The 23,008-nt window shown below is 46.1% G+C and overlaps 1 protein-coding gene across 24 annotated transcripts in view; it reads right to left on the bottom strand.

Moving 5' to 3' along the window:
- cac (calcium voltage-gated channel subunit cacophony) overlaps positions 1-23,008 on the bottom strand; it is a 248,293-nt gene that overhangs the window by 16,039 nt on the left and 209,246 nt on the right. For 12 of the 24 annotated variants that reach the window (XM_076525766.1, XM_076525755.1, XM_076525776.1 and 9 more), the window contains 11 exons: positions 22,495-22,611; positions 22,342-22,407; positions 19,914-20,005; positions 17,829-18,313; positions 16,163-16,267; positions 15,989-16,092; positions 13,084-13,140; positions 6,335-6,528; positions 5,041-5,188; positions 375-502; positions 120-292 (listed from right to left, as the gene is read on the bottom strand). In XM_076525766.1, coding sequence (XP_076381881.1) covers positions 120-292; positions 375-502; positions 5,041-5,188; positions 6,335-6,528; positions 13,084-13,140; positions 15,989-16,092; positions 16,163-16,267; positions 17,829-18,313; positions 19,914-20,005; positions 22,342-22,407; positions 22,495-22,611 — 1,669 coding nt within the window. Of the gene's footprint in view, positions 1-119; positions 293-374; positions 503-4,833; positions 5,189-6,334; positions 6,529-13,083; positions 13,141-15,988; positions 16,093-16,162; positions 16,268-17,828; positions 18,314-19,913; positions 20,006-21,888; positions 21,981-22,341; positions 22,408-22,494; positions 22,612-23,008 lie in introns of those variants that run through there. The other 12 variants (XM_076525792.1, XM_033466229.2, XM_033466231.2 and 9 more) reach the window with 9 other exon arrangements.

The raw sequence follows: 23,008 nt of genomic DNA, 5'->3' as shown, positions 1-23,008 counted from the left end.
ACGGCCGACGATCGCCGAGAGGATCCAGCCGAGAGGAGATTCGCGGCCCGGACCCGCTCGTAAAAAGAACTCGTATCATTGCACCGTGTTCCCGTCCGGCCATCATTTCTGTCTTGTACCTCGCTTCCGGGGCCGATGGTTGTAATGTGACTGGGGATGATGGGTGTGCCGTTGCATCTCGACCAAGTTGCTGACCGTGTCGCTGAACCCGGGTCCCTCGTGGCGATAGTAAGCGTGATGATCGTTCCTCATTCGGCGGGGCGACTGCGAGCCGGGCATCACCGGCGAGTGCCTTCAACCAAAAACAAAACGGGAAACGGTCCGTGTATCAGTTTCACGTCAGGACTGCACAGGGTGCGCGCGAACGACGGTACCTTAAGCTGGGCGAGCGCATCGGGTGCTTGGTTGGATGGACAGGCGGATGAAGTCTCTCTGCGGCGTGGGTGAGACTCTCGAGACTACCGGCTCGCGAGTCGCTAACCACGACGTCCTGAAGCTCCATCTAAACGAACAGACTCGTCGATTAGGGGATACCGTACCGTGCGGACGATGCTGATGTCAGGAATTCAAGGAGAGTCGGGGTGTTCAGAGCCGGTTCTTTGTCTTGGGTACTAACGATTTTCCGCCTCGCGCACACGAATCATCTTTCTCGAATCGAGACGCCTTTTGCCTCCGGTGCCGGCCGACCTCCGCGCCCTGGAACCCTTCGTTCGGTTATGTCAAGGTTGATAGACCCTTCGTCCGGTTCGATCGTCGTGCCGGTTCGACGATCTCTCGTCCGTCTAAGATCGAAACCCTCGGACAGTTCGGAGAATTTCGTTGCGAAGCGTCGAGCTTCCTTCCGATGAAGCGCGGCCGTTCGACGAAGCGCGTATCTTCGACGAGGATCGAAGGTCGTTTTTCCAAATAGATCTCCGGATGATCGAAGGGTCGGCAGGGCGCGAAGGTCGGCCGCAGCATCGTGCTAAGTGGGTATTCGTTTGCTCGACGAGCGACAGTGAAGTATCGCGGCAAGAACGGGAATAACAATCAGCGAAAACTTGAGCAGAGTATAGACGGTATACAAGCACATGTGCGCGCGTGTTCAGAACAGTCATGCAGTTCAAAAGAAGAGTTTCTCCTCTCGGGCATGCACATGCACTCCGCCGAGTAGTCTCGTTGTTTCGGGTTCTGGTTGCTTTTCACAGTCTGTTCGACAGGGGTGGCTTCTGGGCGGGGGGAGGGGCGAAACAGAAGACAGTCGCGCACACACGCACAGAGTGGGTGCGGAGCCGTTCGTTTCTCGGACGGGGGGATGGTTCTTTTTTTTTGGTTTTTTCTCTCGCTACCTTTCCAGCTCGGAGACTCGGTCCAGCCATTGGCTGGCTCCCGACCGTTACTTACCGGGATTATGCGGACATACAATATAGAATTCACGACAAACAACGAGAGACACGGTGAACGAGGCATTCGCGGCGCTGGGGCGGCCCACGGGTGACCGCCGCGCGGATGCCTCGCTCCTCTCGAGAACATTATTCTCAAGGCTGTGAAAGCAGCTAGGGACAAGGGTGGGGTTGCTCTAATTTTACCGACGTCGAACAATACTAAACGGTCAGAGATTCTCAAGTATGGAGGTCATGAGGTGGTGACGGGGTGGTGGGGGTTTGGGGGGTGTTCATCTAGGTGGCTCGCTAGGCAAGATCGGTTCTAGAATCTCTTGTATTTACAGATACACTCTATCCGCTCGGCGATCGAGATCGACTCGCTTGGAACCTGTCGAGATACCGGGGCCGGATTCATTCTACAGAAGCGGCGTCTTCGATTATGCGAACCCGCGGCGAACGTAGTTTGCGGCGCCGCAACAAACCGATTCGCCGATTTATACGACGACGCGTGGTCTGAAATTTATCTGTTTATACGCGAGACGCGAGATTGGCAGAATTTATTTAACGTCGAAAGTTCGGATAATCGAGGCTCCACTGTTTCATCAAACTTTTCCAGAAAATGATCGAGAATTCAAAGCTGCCTCGGTGTACCCTGTTTCTTCGGACAGAGAGATCTTTCTGAGAGATTTTATAATTTAGTGAAACTGATCGATAGAAGTAGTTTGCAATTATCTTTGAAATTATCTTTGCAGTTATTATCTCGCAGAGGTCGTCGAAGACCCAGGATACAATAGCGGGCTTAAGAAGCTAATGAGATTGATTGTTCTTTTGGTATGTAACACGTTGACTGTCATATCAGGCACGTTTGTTTGGGTGACAGAATTATTTGTTGAAACTGAAAAAGCGAATTTTTACGTTTCTTCAACCGTTTTGCATCGGTTCAACGGTACATATCTTGCTGTCTACGAAATGCAAGAGGGTTGAAAGAGTAATTGGTGTCGTAAATCTCAGTTTCCATCCGATTGAACGAATTACAGTAATGTCTCCCTTATTGACGCTCAGATTGTCCACTAAAATGGATAATTTGGGAAGAGGAGACACGATTATTCCGAGCCTTGCGACTCGTTTTTATAATCGTGGTCAATTTATAAGTATAAAAATAAACCGCAAGGCTCGAACAATCGTATCTCCTCTTCCCAAATTGTCCATTTTTGTGCGCGATCTGGGCGTCAATTAGAGAGACATTACTGTATATTTTCTATACAATTTATATACCGTTCTCCCTAATTCGCGCTCGGATTGCGCACAAAAATGAGCAATTTGGGAAGAGGAGATACAATAATATATTATATCTTCCTTACTGACCTTAGTCTCCCTTACTGACGCTCAGATTGTCCACTAAAATGGATAATTTTGGAAGAGGAGACACGATTATTCCGAGCCTTGCGACTCGTTTTTATAATCGTGGACAATTTATAACTCTAAAAATAAACCGCAAGGCTCGAACAATCGTATCTCCTCTTCCCATATTGTCCATTTTTGTGCGCAATCTGGGCGTCAATTAGAGAGACATTGCTGTACTTTGACTTTATCAAGTTTTTGTGGTCGTCGAGGGGACGATCAACGTGTTAGCCCAGTATTTAACGCTAGAACTGCCGAACCCTGAACATAACGTATGTCACTTCATAAAAATGACAAGATCGGATGAACTGTTGAATTACTATGAATATTATTATTGAATAAAGAATTTGGTCGAAACATTTCCGACAAGAACAGTTCTATAACATCAGAAATCTTGAAAGGAAAAAAGATCGGAAACCGGTCGTTTGGACCGTTTCGGTAGTTCCAGTGTTAAATTAATATTAATATTAACACTATATTACATTGGCTAAGTATTAGCTTGTTCCAAAAGTCCCCTCCTTCAATAAACAGAGACAACCTGACGTTTCTCGTTCGACCTTCAACCTCTTGCGCTAAAGATTTATCGTCGGATGCCTACGACGAATTCTTCTAAAACAATTATTCACGAGATTATAAAAAATATTATTAATTATAAAAAATCTCCGCTGTCAATACTAAAGCGATGCAACGAGACATTTTGTATATTCCAACTGGTTTCATTATCTATATATTTTCTTGGGACGCGCGCGAGTCCCAGCGCAAGAAGCTAAAATCGAACGGATTCGTTCGGTCGCGAAACAGAACGCTTAAAAACAGATTGTCCAGTTGTTTCGTTATTTAATAACGACAACAACGAGTCGATCCCGATCCTATTCTATCGCGCGCGGTCCCGGTGTCCCCGATCGATCGGCCGCGTTATCGGCAGTCGTGTCTCTAATGTCCCGAGCCCGGATCTATAGATCTAAGTCTACCCTAAATGATCTAGTGGCGTGTGAGTAGTGTACAGAAACAGAGCAGCCGATCGAGAAACGCATGAACTGTGTACGTGTCTGTGTGTGTGGAGAACGCAAAGCTCCGTCTACCGAGGAGTGTCGTGTCCAAAAGCTAATTGTTTCATCTAAAATGCCGTTGTGTCTCGCCGAGCTAAGAGAAAGATGGCTTCCGTTCCGCGACGCATCCTCCGATCTTCGATCTATAATAATCGGCGCGGCACCATCGTTCTAGATCTAAGAAGAAGCTTGCCGGCGCATTCAGACTCTAATCCGCGACTCCCGACGTCCGATCGTCGCGCGATCTACCGATCTAACGGAACGCGCGGTCTACGACCCGCGCGATCTATCGCCGGCGATCGACGGTCGATCGCTCAGGCTAGTCTACAGGATGCTCCATGGTTCGTGGGACGATTCTTGGAGCAGATGCTGCAGTCTGAACCGACGGAACGGACTGTCAAAACGTTGATCGTTGCTTCGTTAATTCGCAGAAGTCTCGATTCGCTCGAGCAGCGAGCGCCAGACAGTTTGGAAATGATTTCGGGATGTTAAGCATGTTTCTGAGATAATTATTTCTTCGATAGATTTGCGTATTTCGTCGACTAGATCGCTGCGCAACGGAGACGGTTGTTGCGTCTAATCGAGATCTTCCTCGTCGGTTTGCAAAAATCCGCCTTACAAAATCGCCCCTTCAATCCTTCGAGATGGATTTTATCCAACGGTAACGTATCACAATTCGTATTACAATATATATATATATACAATTATAAAATAAATATACGTGAAATATATTTTTGGCAATAGAACTGTTCATTTCTAGACTTTTATATATTTCATCGGATCATATATCTCAACGGAGATGTATTCTCGGCGACGACAGAGAATGTTACTGCGTTGGATAGCTTGAAAAATCGCGACGGTCTCGAAAGGTCGAAGAGAATCGTGCCGGATTACCATGAAGGATCCTGTACGCGTTTGTCTAACGGAACCGATCGCGGTTACCGCGGAGGGGAGGTTCAGTTAGAGCTATCGAAATCTCGCGATAGGGTTGTTAATTGAATTGAATCGAGCCAAGAGACCTTGTGGTAACGGATCGAGGAGCGAGGTGCGTAGGTATTCTGGTGTTGATAATACGAGGGTGGTCGGTGAGCATGATGATGATGGTGAACGTGATGGTGATGGTGGTGGTGGTGGTGATGGTCATAGTATAGATCTTTGTCGGTATCGTAGTATTGGTCGTGATGGTGATGGTGGTAGTAGTAGTTTTGATCCTGCTGGGAGGGCACCTCAGCCAGCAATGGCTCTAGCTCGGGGGCGCGATCCTCGTCATTAACTACGGGTACAACCCCAGACCCACCCCCTCCCTGGCTACTCTCTCCGCTGCTGCCTAGTATATCGTACTGGTGGGACATCTTCCAGTTCACCTTTTTATTTCTGAAATCAGAACGCAGGCCAGATTAGCTCCATCTCCTCCGGTCGGTCCTCTCCATCGCTTCCCTCCACCTTCCGCTACCGTCGCGGAGATATCAGGATACGCTCGTCCCTCCCTTCTCTCGCGAGATACAGTCATTCCGACGGGATATGCCAAATTGCTGTGAATTTTTCTGGGCCACGCCTATGTGATTTATTGCTACGTCGATGCTAAGGGTTGGCGGAGTCGGCCAATTATTCGAGTCTTGCACTTCGGTTTTTATAATTGACAATTGGTAGCTGTAAAAATAAGCTGCGAGACTCGAATAATCGTATTTCCTCTTTGCAAATTGTCCAGTTTTGTTTACGAGCTTAAGGAAAATTGGCAAGAATTTACTGTATTAGATGCGTGGCCGTCGAATCGTGTTATGTGGCCTCCGAATTGCCTTCGAATCGTGTCACGTGGCCTCCGAATTGCCTTCGAATCGCGTCACGCGATCTCCGAATTGTCTTTAAATCGTGTCACGTGGCCTCTGAATTGTCTTTAAATCGCGTCACGTGGCCACGAATTGCCTTCAAATCACGTCAAGTGGCCTTCGAATTGCCTTCGAATCGTGTCAAGTGGCCTTCGAATTGCCTTCGAATCGTATCACGTGAACCTCGAATTGCCTTTGAATCGCGTCACGTGGCCCCCGAATTGCCTTCGAATCGCATCACGTGGCCTCCGAATTGCCTTCGAATCGTATCACGTGAACCTCGAATTGCCTTTGAATCGCGTCACATGGCCTCCGAATTGCCTTCGAATCGTATCACGTGAACCTCGAATTGCCTTCGAATCGCGTCACGTGGCCCCCGAATTGCCTTCGAATCGCGTCACGTGGCCCCCAAATTGCCTCCGAATCGTGGCAAAAAATCAGAAATAAAAAAATTAAGTCAAAACCGCGACTCAGTATTCTCGGATCTGCCGGTTTCAATTCCGATCTCCGAACATTTCTCGGAGAAATTATTCTAATAGCAACGCTATTCCCTTGACTCCGGTCGAATCAATTGAAGCAAAGTCCCTGCGCCGTGTGAACCCTTTGCTGTCAACCTTAGGCCGTACGAAATTCTCAGCAGAACCCGCACCCGTAGATCGCGGAGGGACGAGCGTTTCTGGAAATGAAGAGATACCTGTGCTCGGCGGCTGCGTGGACCCCGAGGGTCCCATCGTCTTCCTCTCGGAGCTCCCTGCGTTGGTCTAGCTTCCTATCCGGCGTCGGCCGAACCACCGGCTCGAGGCTGTTCGCCCTACTTCCGGTCCCGTGACTATTTCCGGTGTGATTCACCGCCGTCACGTCCAGAATGCAGTTGAGGAAGGCCGATTGCTAAAGTCGAACGTGCGAAACCACACCGGCTATCAGAGCTGATCGACAGTGGTCTGTCGTTATATATTTTTTTGTTTGTTTGTTTTATTGTCGTTGTTCTACTATTTCTTTTTTGTTTTGTTTTGTTTCGGATCATATTGTTCTCGACAGTATATACTTTTTGTTCGCTACGTGGCATTGGTTTCCGTATCCGGTCGATCGACGTTCCGACGATCGCTCGATCCAGCGAACCAATCCATGCTTATTCGTATTCAACGGGGAGTATCGTACAGGCACATACAGGCTTTCCTCGTCTCTTTCACCTTTTTCTTTTCTTTCTTATATATTTTTTTTTTTATTTTTGCCCTCTGTTGCGCGACCAGTTTCCGGATATCGGCGGGAGACGCGCGACAGCGTTGTCCCGAGAGCGAAACGGCGGCGAAAAGTGACGCCTCTCGTCTTGCGGCAATTTTCACGGACGATTAAGAGAAAGAAAAAAAAATGTATAGGCCATGCCGTAAGAGAACAGAGTAAAGAGAGAAAGAGGTAATAATTAATTGTATCGTGACGGTGCGCTTGAAAGTGTCGGCTAAAAGTAAAGCTCACGACCAGGCACGCATCTTGAGATAACTTGTGTGTACTGTGTGCGGAGATACATGTACAGAGAAACAGAGAGACGTGAAATCGTGATGCGAATCGTTTTCATATTCGTACTATATTCGATCGTTTTTATTTCTTTTCTTTTTTTTCTGTTTTTGCTCGTCGTCGCGGCAAAGCCTGTATATGTATGTCAAAAGGTGTTGTAACCTATGTACAAACACCTTGGGATTTTATATTATTCGGTTACTGTTCGTGTATATATATAGACTTATATACATATACATATATATAGTAGTAGTAATAATTAATAATAATAATAATGATACGAGCGAGCGGTACAAGTACGGTATGCAATCGGAAACACTTATTCGTGAGGCACGTTTCGCGCCACTGTTGGGAGTATGCAAACGTTATAGTTAGCATGCAACATATACATTGTCCGCGAACCGACCACGTTCCTCTATTTTTTTTTTTTTAGCAAAAAGCTAACCCCTCGGCATTCCCTTCTGTCAACCGACAACAGCTCCCCCAAAATGATTTCCATGCGAAATCGTTGAAAGAGAAACGTCGACGATCAGCGCACGCTTCGTTCTAAACGTACCAATACACATATGCGAACAAACCCTGGGACAAACATAGTGGTACACAAGCCAATCACAACGAACAAACGGTGACGGGTCTGGGGAGAGCTACACAGAGGAGCTAAGAGTTCGGTATATATGATATATGCGATCGTGTGCCGTACACAGGGTGTCCCGAAAGTCATTCGAAGTCGAGCAATGAGGGATTCCTGAGGTCATTTCGAGCAACTATTTCCTCAGCGAAAATGCGATCCACGGTTTCGTTTGCGAGTTATTAACGAAAAACGCTGACCAATGAGAGGCGAGCTCGCGTGGCGCGAGGCGGCCGAGCCAATTGGCGGAACTGCGCTTCATCCGCTAGGCCGCTACGCGCCGCCTCGTGCCAGCCGAGCTCGCCGCCTATTGGTCACTGTTTTTCGTTAATAACTCGTAAACGGAGCCGCGGATCGGATTTTCGCCAAGGAAAAAGTTGCTTGAAATGACCTCAGGAATCCATTATTTCCCGATCGCGGGAGATTCTTGGGACATCGTGGATATTTATATATCGTATATACACGCACATAAACGGCCACAAGTGTACGTATCTCAATTAGTTTTCTGGACATGCCTATGCACGCCATGGCATTACTGGCTACGATTCATCTACGATCAACTGTATTACTCGCAACTCTGAATACTTTGAATACCAACAAATCTGCGAAAAGCGTTCTGCAACACTTTCCGCGCTACTTCCGCGCTGTCCGCGGCTTCCCCGCGCGTTTATGGCAAACAATTAGCGTAAACAACATTTTCGATGTTCCATAGGGGATGCAGACACTTTTTTAACGCTTTCGTCTGCATCGTTGAAATGTCGAAATAAATTAACTTATAAATCCTGCTACTTTATTAATTTTTTCTACTGTTGAAAATAAACTGTCGAAATAAATTAGCTTATAAATCTTGCTATTTTATTAATTTTGTCTATTGCCGAAAATAAACTGTCCAAATAAATTAGCTTATAAATCCTGCTGTTTTATTAATGTTTCTGTACCGCTAAAAATAAACTGTCAAAGCAAATTGACTTATAAATCTTGCTACCTTATTAATTTTGTCTACTGTTAAAAATGAACTGTCCAAATAAATTAACTTATAGATCTTGCTGTTTCATTAATCTTTTCTACTGTTGAAAATGAACCGTCCAAACAATTTAACTCATAAGTCTCGTTGCTTTATTAATTCTTTTCTACTGCTAAAAATTAAACTGTCGAAACGAATTGACTTATAAATCTTGCTACCTTATTAATTTTTTCTACTATTAAAAATGAACGGTCCAAATAAATTAACTTATAGATCTTGCTGTTTCATTAATCTTTTCTAAATCTTTCTAAAAATTAAACTGTCGAAACGAATTGACTTATAAATCTTGCCACCTTATCAATTTCGTCTACTATGAAAAACAAACCGTCCAAACAAATTAACTCATAAATCTTGCCGCTTCATCAACCCTTTCTACCGCCGAAAAATCAAACCAAGTCCCAACTTGGAGCGAATCGATTCATCTCCCGATCGCATCTAAAATTAATCGCGAGCGAAGCTCGGACAGCGCGGCGCTACAGGATGCTTCAAGTCCGAGAAAAGCTTCCGGCGGAAGCCGATTCTCCGCTTGATCCGCGCCGAGAAGAACGGATCCCGGTTCCGGAACGAGCCGCTGGCGCTCGACGAAGAAAACCCCCCGCGAGCAACCGTGCGAATCGATCCGCGGATCGATCCTAGTCGACGCGAGAAACATTTGGTTGTTCACAGCATTGTTTTTGCTTCGAGAATAAACAGATATTTCCTGGTCGGGGCCGCTCGGCGTGAAATTAATTCGAGCGGCCGTTGAAATTCGGTGTTCGAGAGGTGTGGATTGTCCTGCGTGTCCGCTGAGAAACCGGGTTGTGTCGATCGTGTGGAAATTGTGGAAAGAAAATCGTGTCTGTATAGTAGAAGCGATCGTGTTCAGAGAGAAAGACAGACAGAGAGAGAGAGAGAGAGAGAGAGAGAGAAAGATAGAGAAAGACAGAGAGAGAAAGAGAGAGAGAGCTATGTGTAAAATAGCCAAGGCAAAACCTGTCTACAGAGAGACGGTGCTCTTCTAGCCTCGAAAATCGTCTATAGCCCCGTTTCTAATCTACGTGGCGATTGCGGGCGAGCCTTTAAAGGGTGTAACGAGCACAGAGCAAGAAAAAGAGAGAGAGAGAGAGACTACAGGAAAGGAGGTAAAGAAAAAAGACAACTATAATAAAGAACGTCGATCGAAATCTAGCTCGAGGAACGCGCGTCTTCGAGGAGCCGGACGTTCCTCGACTACGTGTCTACGAGAGCTCTAGTCGAGCGGGGAACGAGACGGGGTGGAAAAGGCGGAGAGAACTCGGAAGAGAATGAACGGCGAGAAAATGGTCGAGAGAACGGTTTTAGCGGAATCGCTTTCGTTTACGAGAACGTTGCTCCGTGGCGAGATCGGGATCGATAGAGAGAGAGATTTTGGACGGCTGTGATTTGGCTCGATCTAAGATCGACTATGGTCGGGCACTATTCTATGCTATAGATAGAGAGAGAGAGGGAGAGAGAGAGAGAGAGAGAGAGAGCTAAAGATAGACGGGCTCGATCTAAATAGTGAAAAAACGAGAAGTTCGCTATGAAAACGGCTAGACCGTGGCGCTAATTTAAACACGGAGGAGCGACACACTCGAGGCAAAAGGCGAGCTACGTTCGAGGATCGGTGTTATTACTCCGGTGTCGATCATCTCCGAGCTAGATCGTTCTACGAGGTTCGATCTAGGCTAGGTAAAACTTACTTGCACGCAGCTATAGATCGTGTTCTCGGGGACAAAGAGCCGATCCACGTGGGCGATGCCACGTGCGACACCACGCCCACGCGACACCGACACGACCACTAAAATGTTCCAGACGCGGCCCCGGCGTTCCGCGCCTCCTTTTTCTCATTTCTCTTTTCTCCACATGGCAAACGGATCCTGCGGATCGCAGTGGATCATCTATCGAATCGATCGCGAATCGATCGCGGAACGCCCGGGCCCCGCGCGGCTCAACTAAGTAGTTCAAGTATATTAATCCTAGACTAATTTGCTTATTATCTGAAGAAGGAAAAACGTGCTGTTAGAGAAAGGAGGTTCTTTGTAAGGGGGGCGGGGGGAAGACTAAAAAAGTTTCTAAAGAGCTCTATGGTGTCGTGTGAGACCGACGGATGCTCTAGTATAATAAAGTACTTTCTGTAATACGCCAAGTGCCTAAAGGAAAGAAGAAAAAAGTTCGAGCGTGTGTGAGACCGTGTCTTGGGTGACCGGCGAGTTCGTTCTCGCGGACGCAACCGTGGCTGCCGTTGTTCTTCACTTCAGACGCGGAAGATCGTTCTTTTTTTGTTTATTTACCATCGATAAATTTCTTTAACCAGTCGGCTGACCGCTGCGGCCGCGGTTGCGTCCGGCGACGGTGAATCTGTTAACCGGGCACGACGAATCTGTTAACTCGTCGCTCTCTATTTCTTGTTATATGTTATAACGAGTAATATAGTAATTTATTATATATATACATTATTTATAGTAATTTATGTATATATAAAAGAAAACACTGGCAATAAGTTTCGATTAGGATTCGATTAGGCCAAGAGTTCGCACGTCCACGGGGACAATCGGTGCATCGCGGAAGCAAGAACGAAAGGCTTTTACATCTCTGCGCGATTGTTTATTCGATTAAAGAATCGTTGATTTCCTTTTTTATTCGACAAAGAATCGCGGGCACGACGAATCTGTTAACTCGTCGCTCTCTATTTCTCGTTATATATTATAACGAGTAATACAGTAATTTATTATATATATACATTATTTATAGTAATTTATATATGTATATATAAAAGAAAACACTGGCAATAAGTTTCGATTAGGATTCGATTAGGCCAAGAGTTCGCACGTCCACGGGGACAATCGGTGCATCGCGGAAGCAAGAACGAAAGGTTTTTACATCTCCGCGCGATTGTTTATTCGATTAAAGAATCGCTGATTTCCTTTTTTATTCGACAAAGAATCGCGGGCAGAAAGAAATCTGTTATCTCGTCGCTCTCTATTTCTCGTTATATATTATAACGAGTAATACAGTAATTTATTATATATATACATTATTTATAGTAATTTATATATATATATAAAAGAAAACACTGGCAATAAGTTTCGATTAGGATTCGATTAGGCCAAGAGTTCGCACGTCCACGGGGACAATCGGTGCATCGCGGAAGCAAGAACGGAAGGTTTTTACATCTCCGCGCGATTGTTTATTCGATTAAAGAATCACTGATTTCTGTTTTTATTCGACAAAGTATCGCGGGCAAAAAGAAATCTCGATCGCGCGACGTCGCCCGGTTAACAGGTTGAAGGGGGGGGGGGTGTGAAAGAAGGTGAGAAACGAACAGATACAATGTCTACGATGCGAGAGGTAAACGTAATACCAAAGAAGATGTTTTGATCGTGTGAACGTTGGTGTCGTGGATCGTTGGTGTGCGACGTTGGTGTCGATGCATAGTCAAAACAGAATTGTACAAGACCGGAGAAGAATAAGTACAAGGGCAGAGATACAACCGCCGGTTTCTAATTCGCTCGAGATTATTGATAAAGACTCTACGGATACGGAGTTATGTACACAAGAGTCGGCCGATCTTGGCGGATCGACCGGTCTAAATACAATTTCGCGCGATTATGTACAGAAACGAGATCGATGGTAGGCTTCTGTGTCTCTGCGCGAGTTGGCGATCGGAGTCGGTTATCGGTGAAATTAATGTGAAGACGGTCTTTTATGTACAATGGGGGATCGATCGATCGCAGCGTGACTGCAGTCGATTCTGCAGCAGACTGTTGCGCTCGATTCTGTTGCCTTCGTTTCGAGACAGAGAAAGAATGAGAAAGAGAGAGAAAGAATGAGAGAGAGAGAGAGAGAAAGAATGAGAAAGAGAGAGAAAGAATGAGAGAGAGAGAGAAAGAATGAGAGAGAAAGAGAGAAAGAATGAGAAAGAGAGAGAAAGAATGAGAGAGAGAGAGAGAAAGAATGAGAAAGAGAGAGAAAGAATGAGAGAGAGAGAGAGAAAGAATGAGAGAGAGAGAGAGAGAGAAAGAATGAGAGAGAGAGAGAGAGAGAGAGAAAGAATGAGAGAGAGAGAGAGAAAGAATGAGAGAGAGAGAGAGAGAGAGAGAGAGAGAGAGAGAGTGAAAGATGCTCTCCGCGGCGATCGGTCGGTCCCCAGGGCGAATTAAAAACGTGTGTGAGAAAGAAAAAACGGGCGAGACTTGTGGAAAGTAAAACGAACGGAGAAACGAGAAAGGAAAACGTGTGTATAAGATGATAATAAGTAAGAGAAAAGTTTAAGTACTACCGCCTGGGCTGCAGGACTTTGCCCAGCATTATCGTTATCGATAAGATCGTTATCGTTCTGGAAAACAAAGAGAAAAGACACAAAGAGATGATTGAGAGCTGCGTGAACATCCTCTTGTCTGGGTATAACAATTACATAAACCTAGTCTGTGGTCAATATTAATAATCAATAAACAAGAAATCATAAGACGTAACGCAACTGATAATAGTAGTAATAGTAATAATAATAATAATAATAATAATAATCGTATTTAAATTACTCCTACACTAATGTCACAATAATGATAACAATGACAGTAACAATAAACAGTGAACGTAATATATCTCTATATCTCAATTAATTGATAGGTTCAAACTCGCTCAGATTTGAGGCTCAAAACTCAAACTGTTATAATATAATATATATATATAGATAAATGTAATATAATAATACTGATTTTCTATGACTCTTTAAACTGGGTCAACACGTAAATCAATTCAATACACAGATTCTCCTCTAATGATCTAATATCGTAAACTCATTCAAAGTAACCATGTATCGTCCTAAGTCACTAGAGAATAGTGGATTCGTAACTCGCGTCGATCTATCGTCTGCTTCAAGATCGAGATCTATTCCAGGCTAACAAAAATTCTCAAAAATTCTCAAAAATTCTCTCTTCTCTTCTGAGAGAAAAGAGAGAGTGAGAGAAAGAGAGAGAGAGACACACACAGAGAGGCAAGAGCAGACGATGTATCGACCGAAAAGAAAAACACAATCTACGTCGACCTGTTCACCGGATAAAACGAATTTGGCTCCTCGTCGTCGAGATTAGATCCATTATTCCGTTTCGATATCTTTTTCGAATGTCTCAACAGGACGATACGAATTCTCCACGAATCGGGATCGAGCCGATCCGGTGTACAGATCGATCAGTTGCACCAAAAAATCTGCATCGTGACGTTCAAAGGAGGGGTGACACATCGAACTGCTTTTCTACACATATTGAGTCTGGCTAATTCGACAGAGATATATCTTCTTCCTCCGTTCGAAACCGACCGAACGTCTAATCGCGAGATCGGTCGAAACCGTCGCGTCCCATCGACGACTCGTTCAATTCCGTCGGATCGAAAACGATCGAGGCGGATCGGACGAGGTCGTCGGGCGAACGGTCGCGACCTCGATGCTCTCTGTATTCGTTCGAGTACATCCGCGAAAATTCTTGGCACTACTGAGCACACAGTCAAATACAGCGTCAGAACGTTTTGGGAATCGGGAGAGTAGCTTAGAATCGCTGGACACGTTTCATCAATGGGGACTCGAGTTTCCTTCGTCTGGACCTGATATCGGATCGTCCGAAATGCTCTGCGGTTTTCGCGTTGGACAAGAGACGGTCTCCGTTTTTGTTTAAATAACTTTTCGGCGTCTCTCGGATTAATGAAAGATTCCTCCTTCGTAAGAGCTTCTTCGCTTATCCGCGATTACAGTAATGTCTCTCTAATTGACGCTCGGATTGTCCACAGAAATAGACAGTTTGGGAGGAGGAGATATAATTATTCGAGCCTTGCGACTCGTTGTTTATAGTTGCCGATTTTCAAGAATTATAAAAACGAGCCGCAAGGCTCGAATAATCGTATCTCTGAGCGTCAGTAAGAGAGACATTACTGTACAGTAATGTCTCTCTTACTGACGCTTAGATTTTGTGCACAGAAATGGACAATTTGGAAATAAGAGATACGATTATTCGAGCCTTGCAACTCGTTTTTATAGTTGTTGACAATTCGTGACTATAAAAATGAACCGCGAGGCTCGAATAATCGTATCTCCACTTCCCAAATTGTCCATTTTCGTGCAGAATCTGAGCGTCAGTTAGGGTGACAGCACTGTACTTGGGAATTCTCTACAATTGTCCCGCGGCTTGCGAGCGGAGATCGCCGATTTTGGAAGAGGAGCTGCGATTGATCGAGCCTCGCGGCTCGTTTTCATAGTTAACGATCGTCGAAGGACCGTGGAAACGAGCCGCGAGGCTCGGACAATCGTATCTCCTCTTCCAAAACGATAAGATGGTCGGAATGCGATTTTCGAAGTAATAATTAAATGTTCGTCGTGTTATGGGACAAACGCGGAGAAAAATGTTGCGATTGCCATCGAAGTACAGTAATGTCTCTCTAATTGACGCTCGGATTGTCCAGAAGAGTGGACAATTTGGGAAGAGAAGATACGATCATTCGATCCTGGCGGTTCATTTTTATAGTTACGAATTGTCAACGACTATAAAAACGAGCCCCAAGGCTCGCATAATCGTGTCTCTTTCTCCTCAAATTGTCCATTTTTCTGCACAATCCTCGCGTCAATTAGGGAGACATTACTGTATTTCGATGGCAATCGCAACATTTTTCTCCGCGTTTGTCCCATAACACGACGAACATTCGAAGTCGAAATGACTTCACGGGGAGTCCAGGAAACCGTAGAATATTTCGGTCGAGCCAAAAATTGTTGGACAAAGGTTCGATGGCGATCGAATCGAGGATTCGAGAGCCATCGGTGGTCCGCGATGCTAAGCTTAGGGTATGTCAAGAAGCTACTCTGGAGTAGTTGGAGATGTTCTATTCGAGAGTTTCACATCGGCCATGTGAAATCCTATCACGAAGTAAGCGGACGACAAACATCCATTCGAGCTTCGCCCTCGGCTGGCTCCCACGGGCTCCCGTTCGCTCCATCGATCGTTCGAGCGACGATCCTCGAGAAACGGACTCTTCGAGTACAACGGAACAGCAACGGAATTAGCGAGAAAAGTTAGCGGAGTCGGGGGACGAGCCGTGGGAGCGCGGAAGGTTCCGCTCGCCTGAATAAGGGACATATCGCTAATGTCTTCGCGTTTCGCACGACTCGAGACACACCCGGAAATAAGAACTGTCGGGACACTCACCTGTCCGGTCGATACTATCTGACCAAACTTGGTCGTCCTCCAACTTTCGAGTATCAGAAGGCAGACGTATATCTTACCAACGGTCAGCTTGTCTCTGCCTAATTCTGGAAAACGGATCGATCGTTAGCATAGTCCTCGGATCGGATCTATCAACGGTAAGGGACTCTCGTTTACCTTCATTCCTAGGTATCAAAAGGTCCAATATCTTTTTCGCCTGCAGCGGCCAGATACTTCTGATCGTGTCCCTTAGCTCCTCGTTCGCTTGATTCATCTCGTCGGCTGTAAAACAATGGTCTCGTCAGGCGTTGTTATTCGACGCGTTCGTTGCCGAAGAAAAAAACGCCTCGACAAATCCGACGACTTCGAAGCGGTACAGCGAGGAAAACCGAAACTGGAGATGCGAAATTGATTCGAGTGTTAGAGGTACCCGTGAGTATTGTTTCTCAATACTTGTGTCCATTATATCTGTTATTATTAAAGATTTTCTTATCTATCCGGCGGACTTCAAATCTGGCAACTTCGAAGCGGTTCAGCGAGAAAAACCGAAACTGGAGATGCGAAATTGATTCGAGTGTTAGAAGTACCCGTGAGTATTGTTTCTCGATACTTGTGTCCATTATATCTGTTATTATTAACGATTTTCTTATCTATCCGGCGGACTTCAAATCTGACAACTTCGAAGCGGTTCAGCGAGAAAAACCGAAACTGGAGATGCGAAATTGATTCGAGCGTTAGAAGTACCCGTGAGTATTGTCTCTCGATACTTGTGTCCATTATATCTGTTATTATTAAGGATTATCTTATCTATCCGGCGGACTTCTCTGCTCTTAAAACAGGGTTTCAAGGGTTTTAATATTTGTTAAATAATTCGATCTGAGAGCAAACGGCGCTAAAACGGGTAAAACTCTAACAATTGCTTCTTTAGTCCTCCTGCGTGCTAAAAATCATTGTTACTCTACATTTTAACCCTTTCGCTACTACGGGTGACTATAGTCACCCGCCACAAAACGACACCCACATACGATGGGCGACTATAGTCACTTGCCACAAGATGCCAGCTATACACGACGGGTGACTATAGTCACCGGTCACAACAATGGAGCCAAAAGTTAAAACAAGGGCTATCGTCTCGCTTTCCTCTGTTCGCAGACGCTATCATCTACCAAAAACTATGATGAATTGTAATAAATCTGGTCATATCGATCCAACGTTTTTGAAGCAAAAGACTTCGCCCCGAATGCTGAAGACTGCGCGCGCTTAACCCTTTCGCTACGGGCGGATTCTCCGTCGCGGTACTTCTGCTGAACAGAGCGCTGCGACATCACTGCACGCTACGCGACGGCGATCGTCAGCGGAAGTCGGTACTCCGCGGCGGTCGGCGGAGAACCTAAGCTGTTTGAATTGAATGAATTTTTCGAACGAAAAAATTTTTCTCCAAAGGGTATTTATAAATAAAGGGTATTCCAGGGTATTTTATAACGTCTTAGCATGCGCTCTTTAATTTACAGTATGAGAGGAAATAACATTATGCAATATAATGCATCTTATGGAAAGCCACTATAGTGGTCCGTAGTACCTCAGTGGCACCAAATGGAAAGCCACTATAGTGGTCCGTAGTACCTCAGTGGCACCATATGGAAAGCCACTATAGTGGTCCGTAGTACCTCAGTGGCACCATATGGAAAGCCACTATAGTGGTCCGTAGTAGCGAAAGGGTTAATGTTCCTGCTTTCGGCAGGGTGCTCCGTTCTACACGAGGGACTCCGCGGCGAGGCCCGCCGTAGCGAAAGGATTAAAGGCTGTAATCTTTCCGATAAGTTCATCGATCGTTCGAGCGTACCTCGTCTCATCTTGATGCTGAGATTCTCGCGGATCAGCGCGAACAGCGTCGTAGTGAACTTGACCTTGCCGTCGTCGTCCACCGGCATGTTCATTCTGATCAGCTTCTTGTAAGCGAGCCGGTTCGGGCACTTGTTGCCAAACCCCAACGGCGGGTCCATGTTCTTCAGCATGTCGTACATCTCGGTGTAATGGATCCGGCCGGTCGCGCTCGGATCGTACTCCGCCCAGATCCTGACGAACTCGTCGAGATGATGCGCGCCGAGGATCGACGAGTCCCTGGTCAGATAGTCGAAGTTGTCCATGATGACGGCCACGAACAGATTCAGCATCAGGAACGAACAGAAGAAGATGAACGAGACGAAGTAGGCGTACGCGATGTTCGAGCCGCAGCCGCCCATCTCCTGTTTCCCGGCCTTCACGTCGCACGGCCGGCCTTTGATGCACGACAGCATGATGTTCGGCCAGGCCTCGCCGGTGGCGCACCTGATAAGGTCGACAGGTCATTCCTCCGTATTGTCTTTCCCCTTATCGGCGCACGCTCTCTTACGCAGACGGTCAGACAGCCTCCGAATTCGTCCAAACGAATCGGCTACGGATACTCGGCGCGCCCGGCGATTCCCAAAGTCTGTTCTCTTCCCTTTGCTCGCGATCGTTTCTACTCGGATCGGATCTTTTCGACAACGTCTCGTTACGACGATTACGACGATGACACGGTCATCCAACGACGACGACTTCCTGATATCCGAAGGCCCGCGTTTTACGGACGAAAACGGTGCACCAACATCGCGTTCGGATTTCTCTTCGCGTAGCGCGATACAGGAATGTCTCCCTAATTGAGCCGTTTATTTTGAAAGCGGCATAAGTCACTTAGCCGTAATGAAAAGTGGTGATTTTTTAATGTTTATACGAAATTATTTATGGTGAGGAAAATATCAGTATATCCTGAGATAACAAATACAAGTGAATCTTCTCGAAAGTTAGCATCCATTTTTTATAAACTTGTTAAAACGCAAACCCTTAAATATATCGACTTAAGTCACTTAAAAGTGACTTATGCCACTTTCAAAATAAACGGCTCAATTGTTGCCGAAATTGTGCAGAAAAATGGACAATTTCTCGAGCCTTGCAACTCGCTTTTATAGCTGTTGACGATCGATAACCATAAAAAGCGAGCCACGAGGCTCGAACTAATCGTATCTCCTCTTCCAAAATTGCCCATTTTTTGTGGACAATCTGAGCGTAAATTAGAGAGACATTACCGTAATTCGAGCGATCTATCGACAGGCTTCCAGGTGGATGAAATGTTGAGAAAGATAGTTTCCAAAGAGAACAATCTCTTCGGAAACATACCCGAGCTTCGATTATGCCAGCTGATTCGCGGTTCCGAAGTTCGGATCGACGGACCTTTGAGAATCGCCGGCGCGCCTCATGCAGATTTCTGAACAGAAGCACGACAGCCAGAGCTTCTATGAGATACTTCGCGCTTATGTACCACTACGGGCTCGTTACCCTTTCGAGTGTGAAACGCAAACGTTATAACGAGCCTGGTTTAACGAGCGTTGTTCCAACGGTCGAACGGAACCGGCTACCGAAATCAGCCTCGTTTGGTGCATCATGCAGGGAGGCCGATTCCCGGCGTTCACCCGGGTGCAGAACATCAAAAGCGCTTTAATTACTGGCTGAGCAAGACTTCGACCGTTATTCTACTCGCTGCTAATTACACTACTGCGTGTGTCTGGGCGAGGCGTAGCTTAGCCCGTTCGCCGTTCGTGTATTCGGAAGGATCCCGAGGATCGGTTCTCTCTTCGTTCGTCTCTCCGCATGGAATCTCGAACGGTTATGCGCGATGTCGCGAGTGCTATTGTTGCGGCGAAGCTGTGCTATTTTTTTTTTATTCGATTCGATTCGATTCGCGTCGTCCGCGGCATACGGCACATAGAGGCCTGGCGCACGCCAGGCGACGCGCGAACAATAGAGAATCGTAAAAAAGAAACGCGGAAGAAAACACAACGGAGCGCGGCCGCGCGTTTCTTGCGATCGGTAGCTGGCCGATTAGAGCGTGTTTGCGTGTTGCGTTACTTACCGAAAAAGCAACATCAGACCTTGAATGAAGCTTTGGAAATTGTTGTGCTTGGTTATAGAAGTCTCGGGGTCCAGCGCGATGTTACCGAATACCTGAGGGACCGAGAACAACAGAAAGAAAAGGGCCGCGCGGCCACAGGGCACGCACCGCATTAGCATGATCCCATCAGATCTGGACGCGATCGGTTTTTAATTAGAAAGATTTCGTTCCACGCGGAAATCGCCCCCCGTGATTCGCGACATGATTCCCGTGTCTCGCCCACGTGTTTATTATCCGTGTTAACAAGTTCAAAAAGATACCATCGGGCGTGTACGCGTTTGTGATAGTGTCTGTCGGGTCTACCCTCTAAGAAGATACGCATACACACATTAAATTACGATCTACAAAAACTGTTTCCTTACTCTTTCGACTGTAAAATCAACACGCGGCTTCCTCGAGAGAATCCTTTCGACCGTATCGATCTCCGCGAACTTGTAACGAATTTAACCCTTAGCACTCCGAACCATTCTGGACGTCGGCTACCGGCTACTCAGCGCCACTTTTCGGCAGAAACGGGCATTTACAGACCCTCGTATTATTTAGTATGCTTTTGGAACTAACTAACATATTATAATGATATTGGACTTATATGAATTTGGCTGAAATCGAGAAATTTGCAAAAAAATCAATACTTTATTTTTTATAATTTTGTTATTGTTTGTTTTATAATTTTGTTTCGTTGTTGTAATCGCTGTCTATGCGAACTCTTTCTCTCGTCGCCTTGTTGCTTGGACGATATCACTGTCACTGCTATCAAAACGATAGACTAACTGTAGAAGGTTTTCTTCTACAGTTAGTCTTTCTAACATATCTGTGCAAACGTCTATCTGGAGGTCATCTTCGCTACTACTTGTGTCATGAGACTCACTCGTGTTCGAACGTTTTGCCATTGTTCTAATAAAAAATATGAATAAATACATAGGTTGAAAATTTCTAATTGTTATTACTAACTCACAAGATGATATTTACCGAAAAAACTTTTACCAAACAATTTATTTACCAAGAGAAGAATCACTTTTCCGATTTTCTCACTCGTTAGATCTATCTATACCGCACGACGCTTCGAACCAGACTGAGTTCAACTTTGAAAATCTTATCCTCCAGATTTTATGATTATAAATCTCACTATACAGTGCGTGCTATGTTCGCATACCGATCTTTCTTCTGCAAACTTGCCTCATCGCTCTTTTCAAATGGCGCCTTTGAAGTGCTCGGACCGTCGTGAGCACGCCTCTCACGTTCTCGTCAAAACCCGCTGACGTTTCTTGTATATATCTTAGTAATTTTACTATATTTTGATTCGATTTCTTGTGCCATTTCAAGAGAAAACTTCAGGGAAACATGCATGTCTGAAAAAGTTGCGCTGAAATAACTCAATTCCCCGTAATCGCTAATAAACTTTAATGTCCCACGAGAGGGAACATCCGAGTGATATGCTAGAATTACGACGTCCCACGAGAGGGGACAACGGAGTGCAAAGGGTTAAACGAGAGCGAGCTCTCGTGAGCGAGGCAACAGACGTCGAACCGGGATCGCGGTTCTCTCGAGTACACCGTGGATCAGCAACTCCAGCAATCTAGGGCAAGCATCTCTATGGAACAACTGTCTATGGGGACGTTCTAATCTGCAGGGTTCAATCGCAACAGACTGAGACACGTCGAGCAGCTTTATACTCTCGATTAAACCTCATGCCAGCAGACCAAAATCCTCTACGAAAGCCGCCGATCGATCGCGTCAAACAGTCTCTCGGTTTCGTTCCTCTTTCTCTCTTACTCTTTCACTCTCTCCCTTTCTCTCTCTCTCTCTTTTACTCTCTCTCGATCGAATCAACGAAACCGTTCAAGGTTCGCGCGATCGCAGCGGTCCCCCCGATTCGTGAACGAGTCGTTATCGCTTTACCCGGACGTGTATCGTTGCGTTCAGCTGCTCGACTCACCGAAAAAGCAACATAAGACCGGCGAAGAAGGACTGAAAGTTGTTGTGATCATCGATCGCTGTTCCTGGATCGTTCGATATATTGCCGAAGACCTGACAACGGAATTTCAGAACGGTCACTGGGGGTAGTCGCTTCGACTTGCGATCTTCTCGCGCCTGTTCGTTCGTGTTTCACGGTTGCTATAGTTTATCATCGACGCCCGTTTCCCTGTTCGTTTTATTCAACGTGGATCGCGCGAACGGAAGCGCGGGACCCTAGGAAGAACAACAGAGAGAGAGAGAGAGAGACTCCACGTCCGTGGTATACGATGTTTCTGTGCGAACGAACGGAGAAATCGCGTCGGTCTTCTCTCTCTCTCTCCGGTTCTCCCTGGGCTCCCGTAGCTCGCCGGCCGGGTTTCTCGGGAATGTTCGTCGTCCGTTCGTTCCGGGGCCCGACGGAGCCGATACGTACCTGCATACCGATGATCGCGTAGATGAAGAACAGCATCGCGATGAGGAGACAAACGTAAGGCAGAGCCTGGAAAAGTTAAGCAAAAGTTCGATCGGTGTGTTCCGTGCGGAAGGGTTTTCTGTCGCGAGCGAGCGCGAACGGTTGTCGGCTTACTTTAAAGGATTGTACAAAGGTCCAGAGTAAAATTCGTATCGTGTAGCCCTGCCTGAGTAGTTTGATCAGCCTAGCGGCGCGAAACAGCCTCAGGAAGCCGACGTTGATGAAGTTCTCCTGCAGGGGACAGAGGAAATTGCACTTAACTCCCAACAAATGCCGGCTCCTTAATCGCGATCAGGATCGGGCTCCGTGCGTGTGACGCGATCGGCATCGACGACAGCTTGTCCCACGATCCGAGAGAATCTGGGAGAAGCCTCGAAATCCTTTCGGTACACGTACGAAGCTACGGGAAAACACTTGTGGACCTCCATGGACCCGTTCGTCCATCGGAAACTCCGACCGAGTTTGGCCGGTTTTTTTTTGTTTTGTTTTTTTTTTGAAATATTTCATAGCATTGCATTCTCACGTGTCTACGCGATTGTTATCGTTTCGAATCCATCGTTCGAACCCATCGTTCTTTGAACCCATTTGCTGGAATTTGTTCCCTTTTTTTGTCGTCTTTTAGCTTTTC

This window comes from Megalopta genalis, chromosome 1, assembly GCF_051020955.1.
Source record: "Megalopta genalis isolate 19385.01 chromosome 1, iyMegGena1_principal, whole genome shotgun sequence".
Lineage (NCBI taxonomy): Eukaryota > Metazoa > Arthropoda > Insecta > Hymenoptera > Halictidae > Megalopta > Megalopta genalis.
The sequence above is the reverse complement of the archived record's forward strand: the minus strand, read 5'-3'. Positions and strand labels throughout refer to the sequence as shown.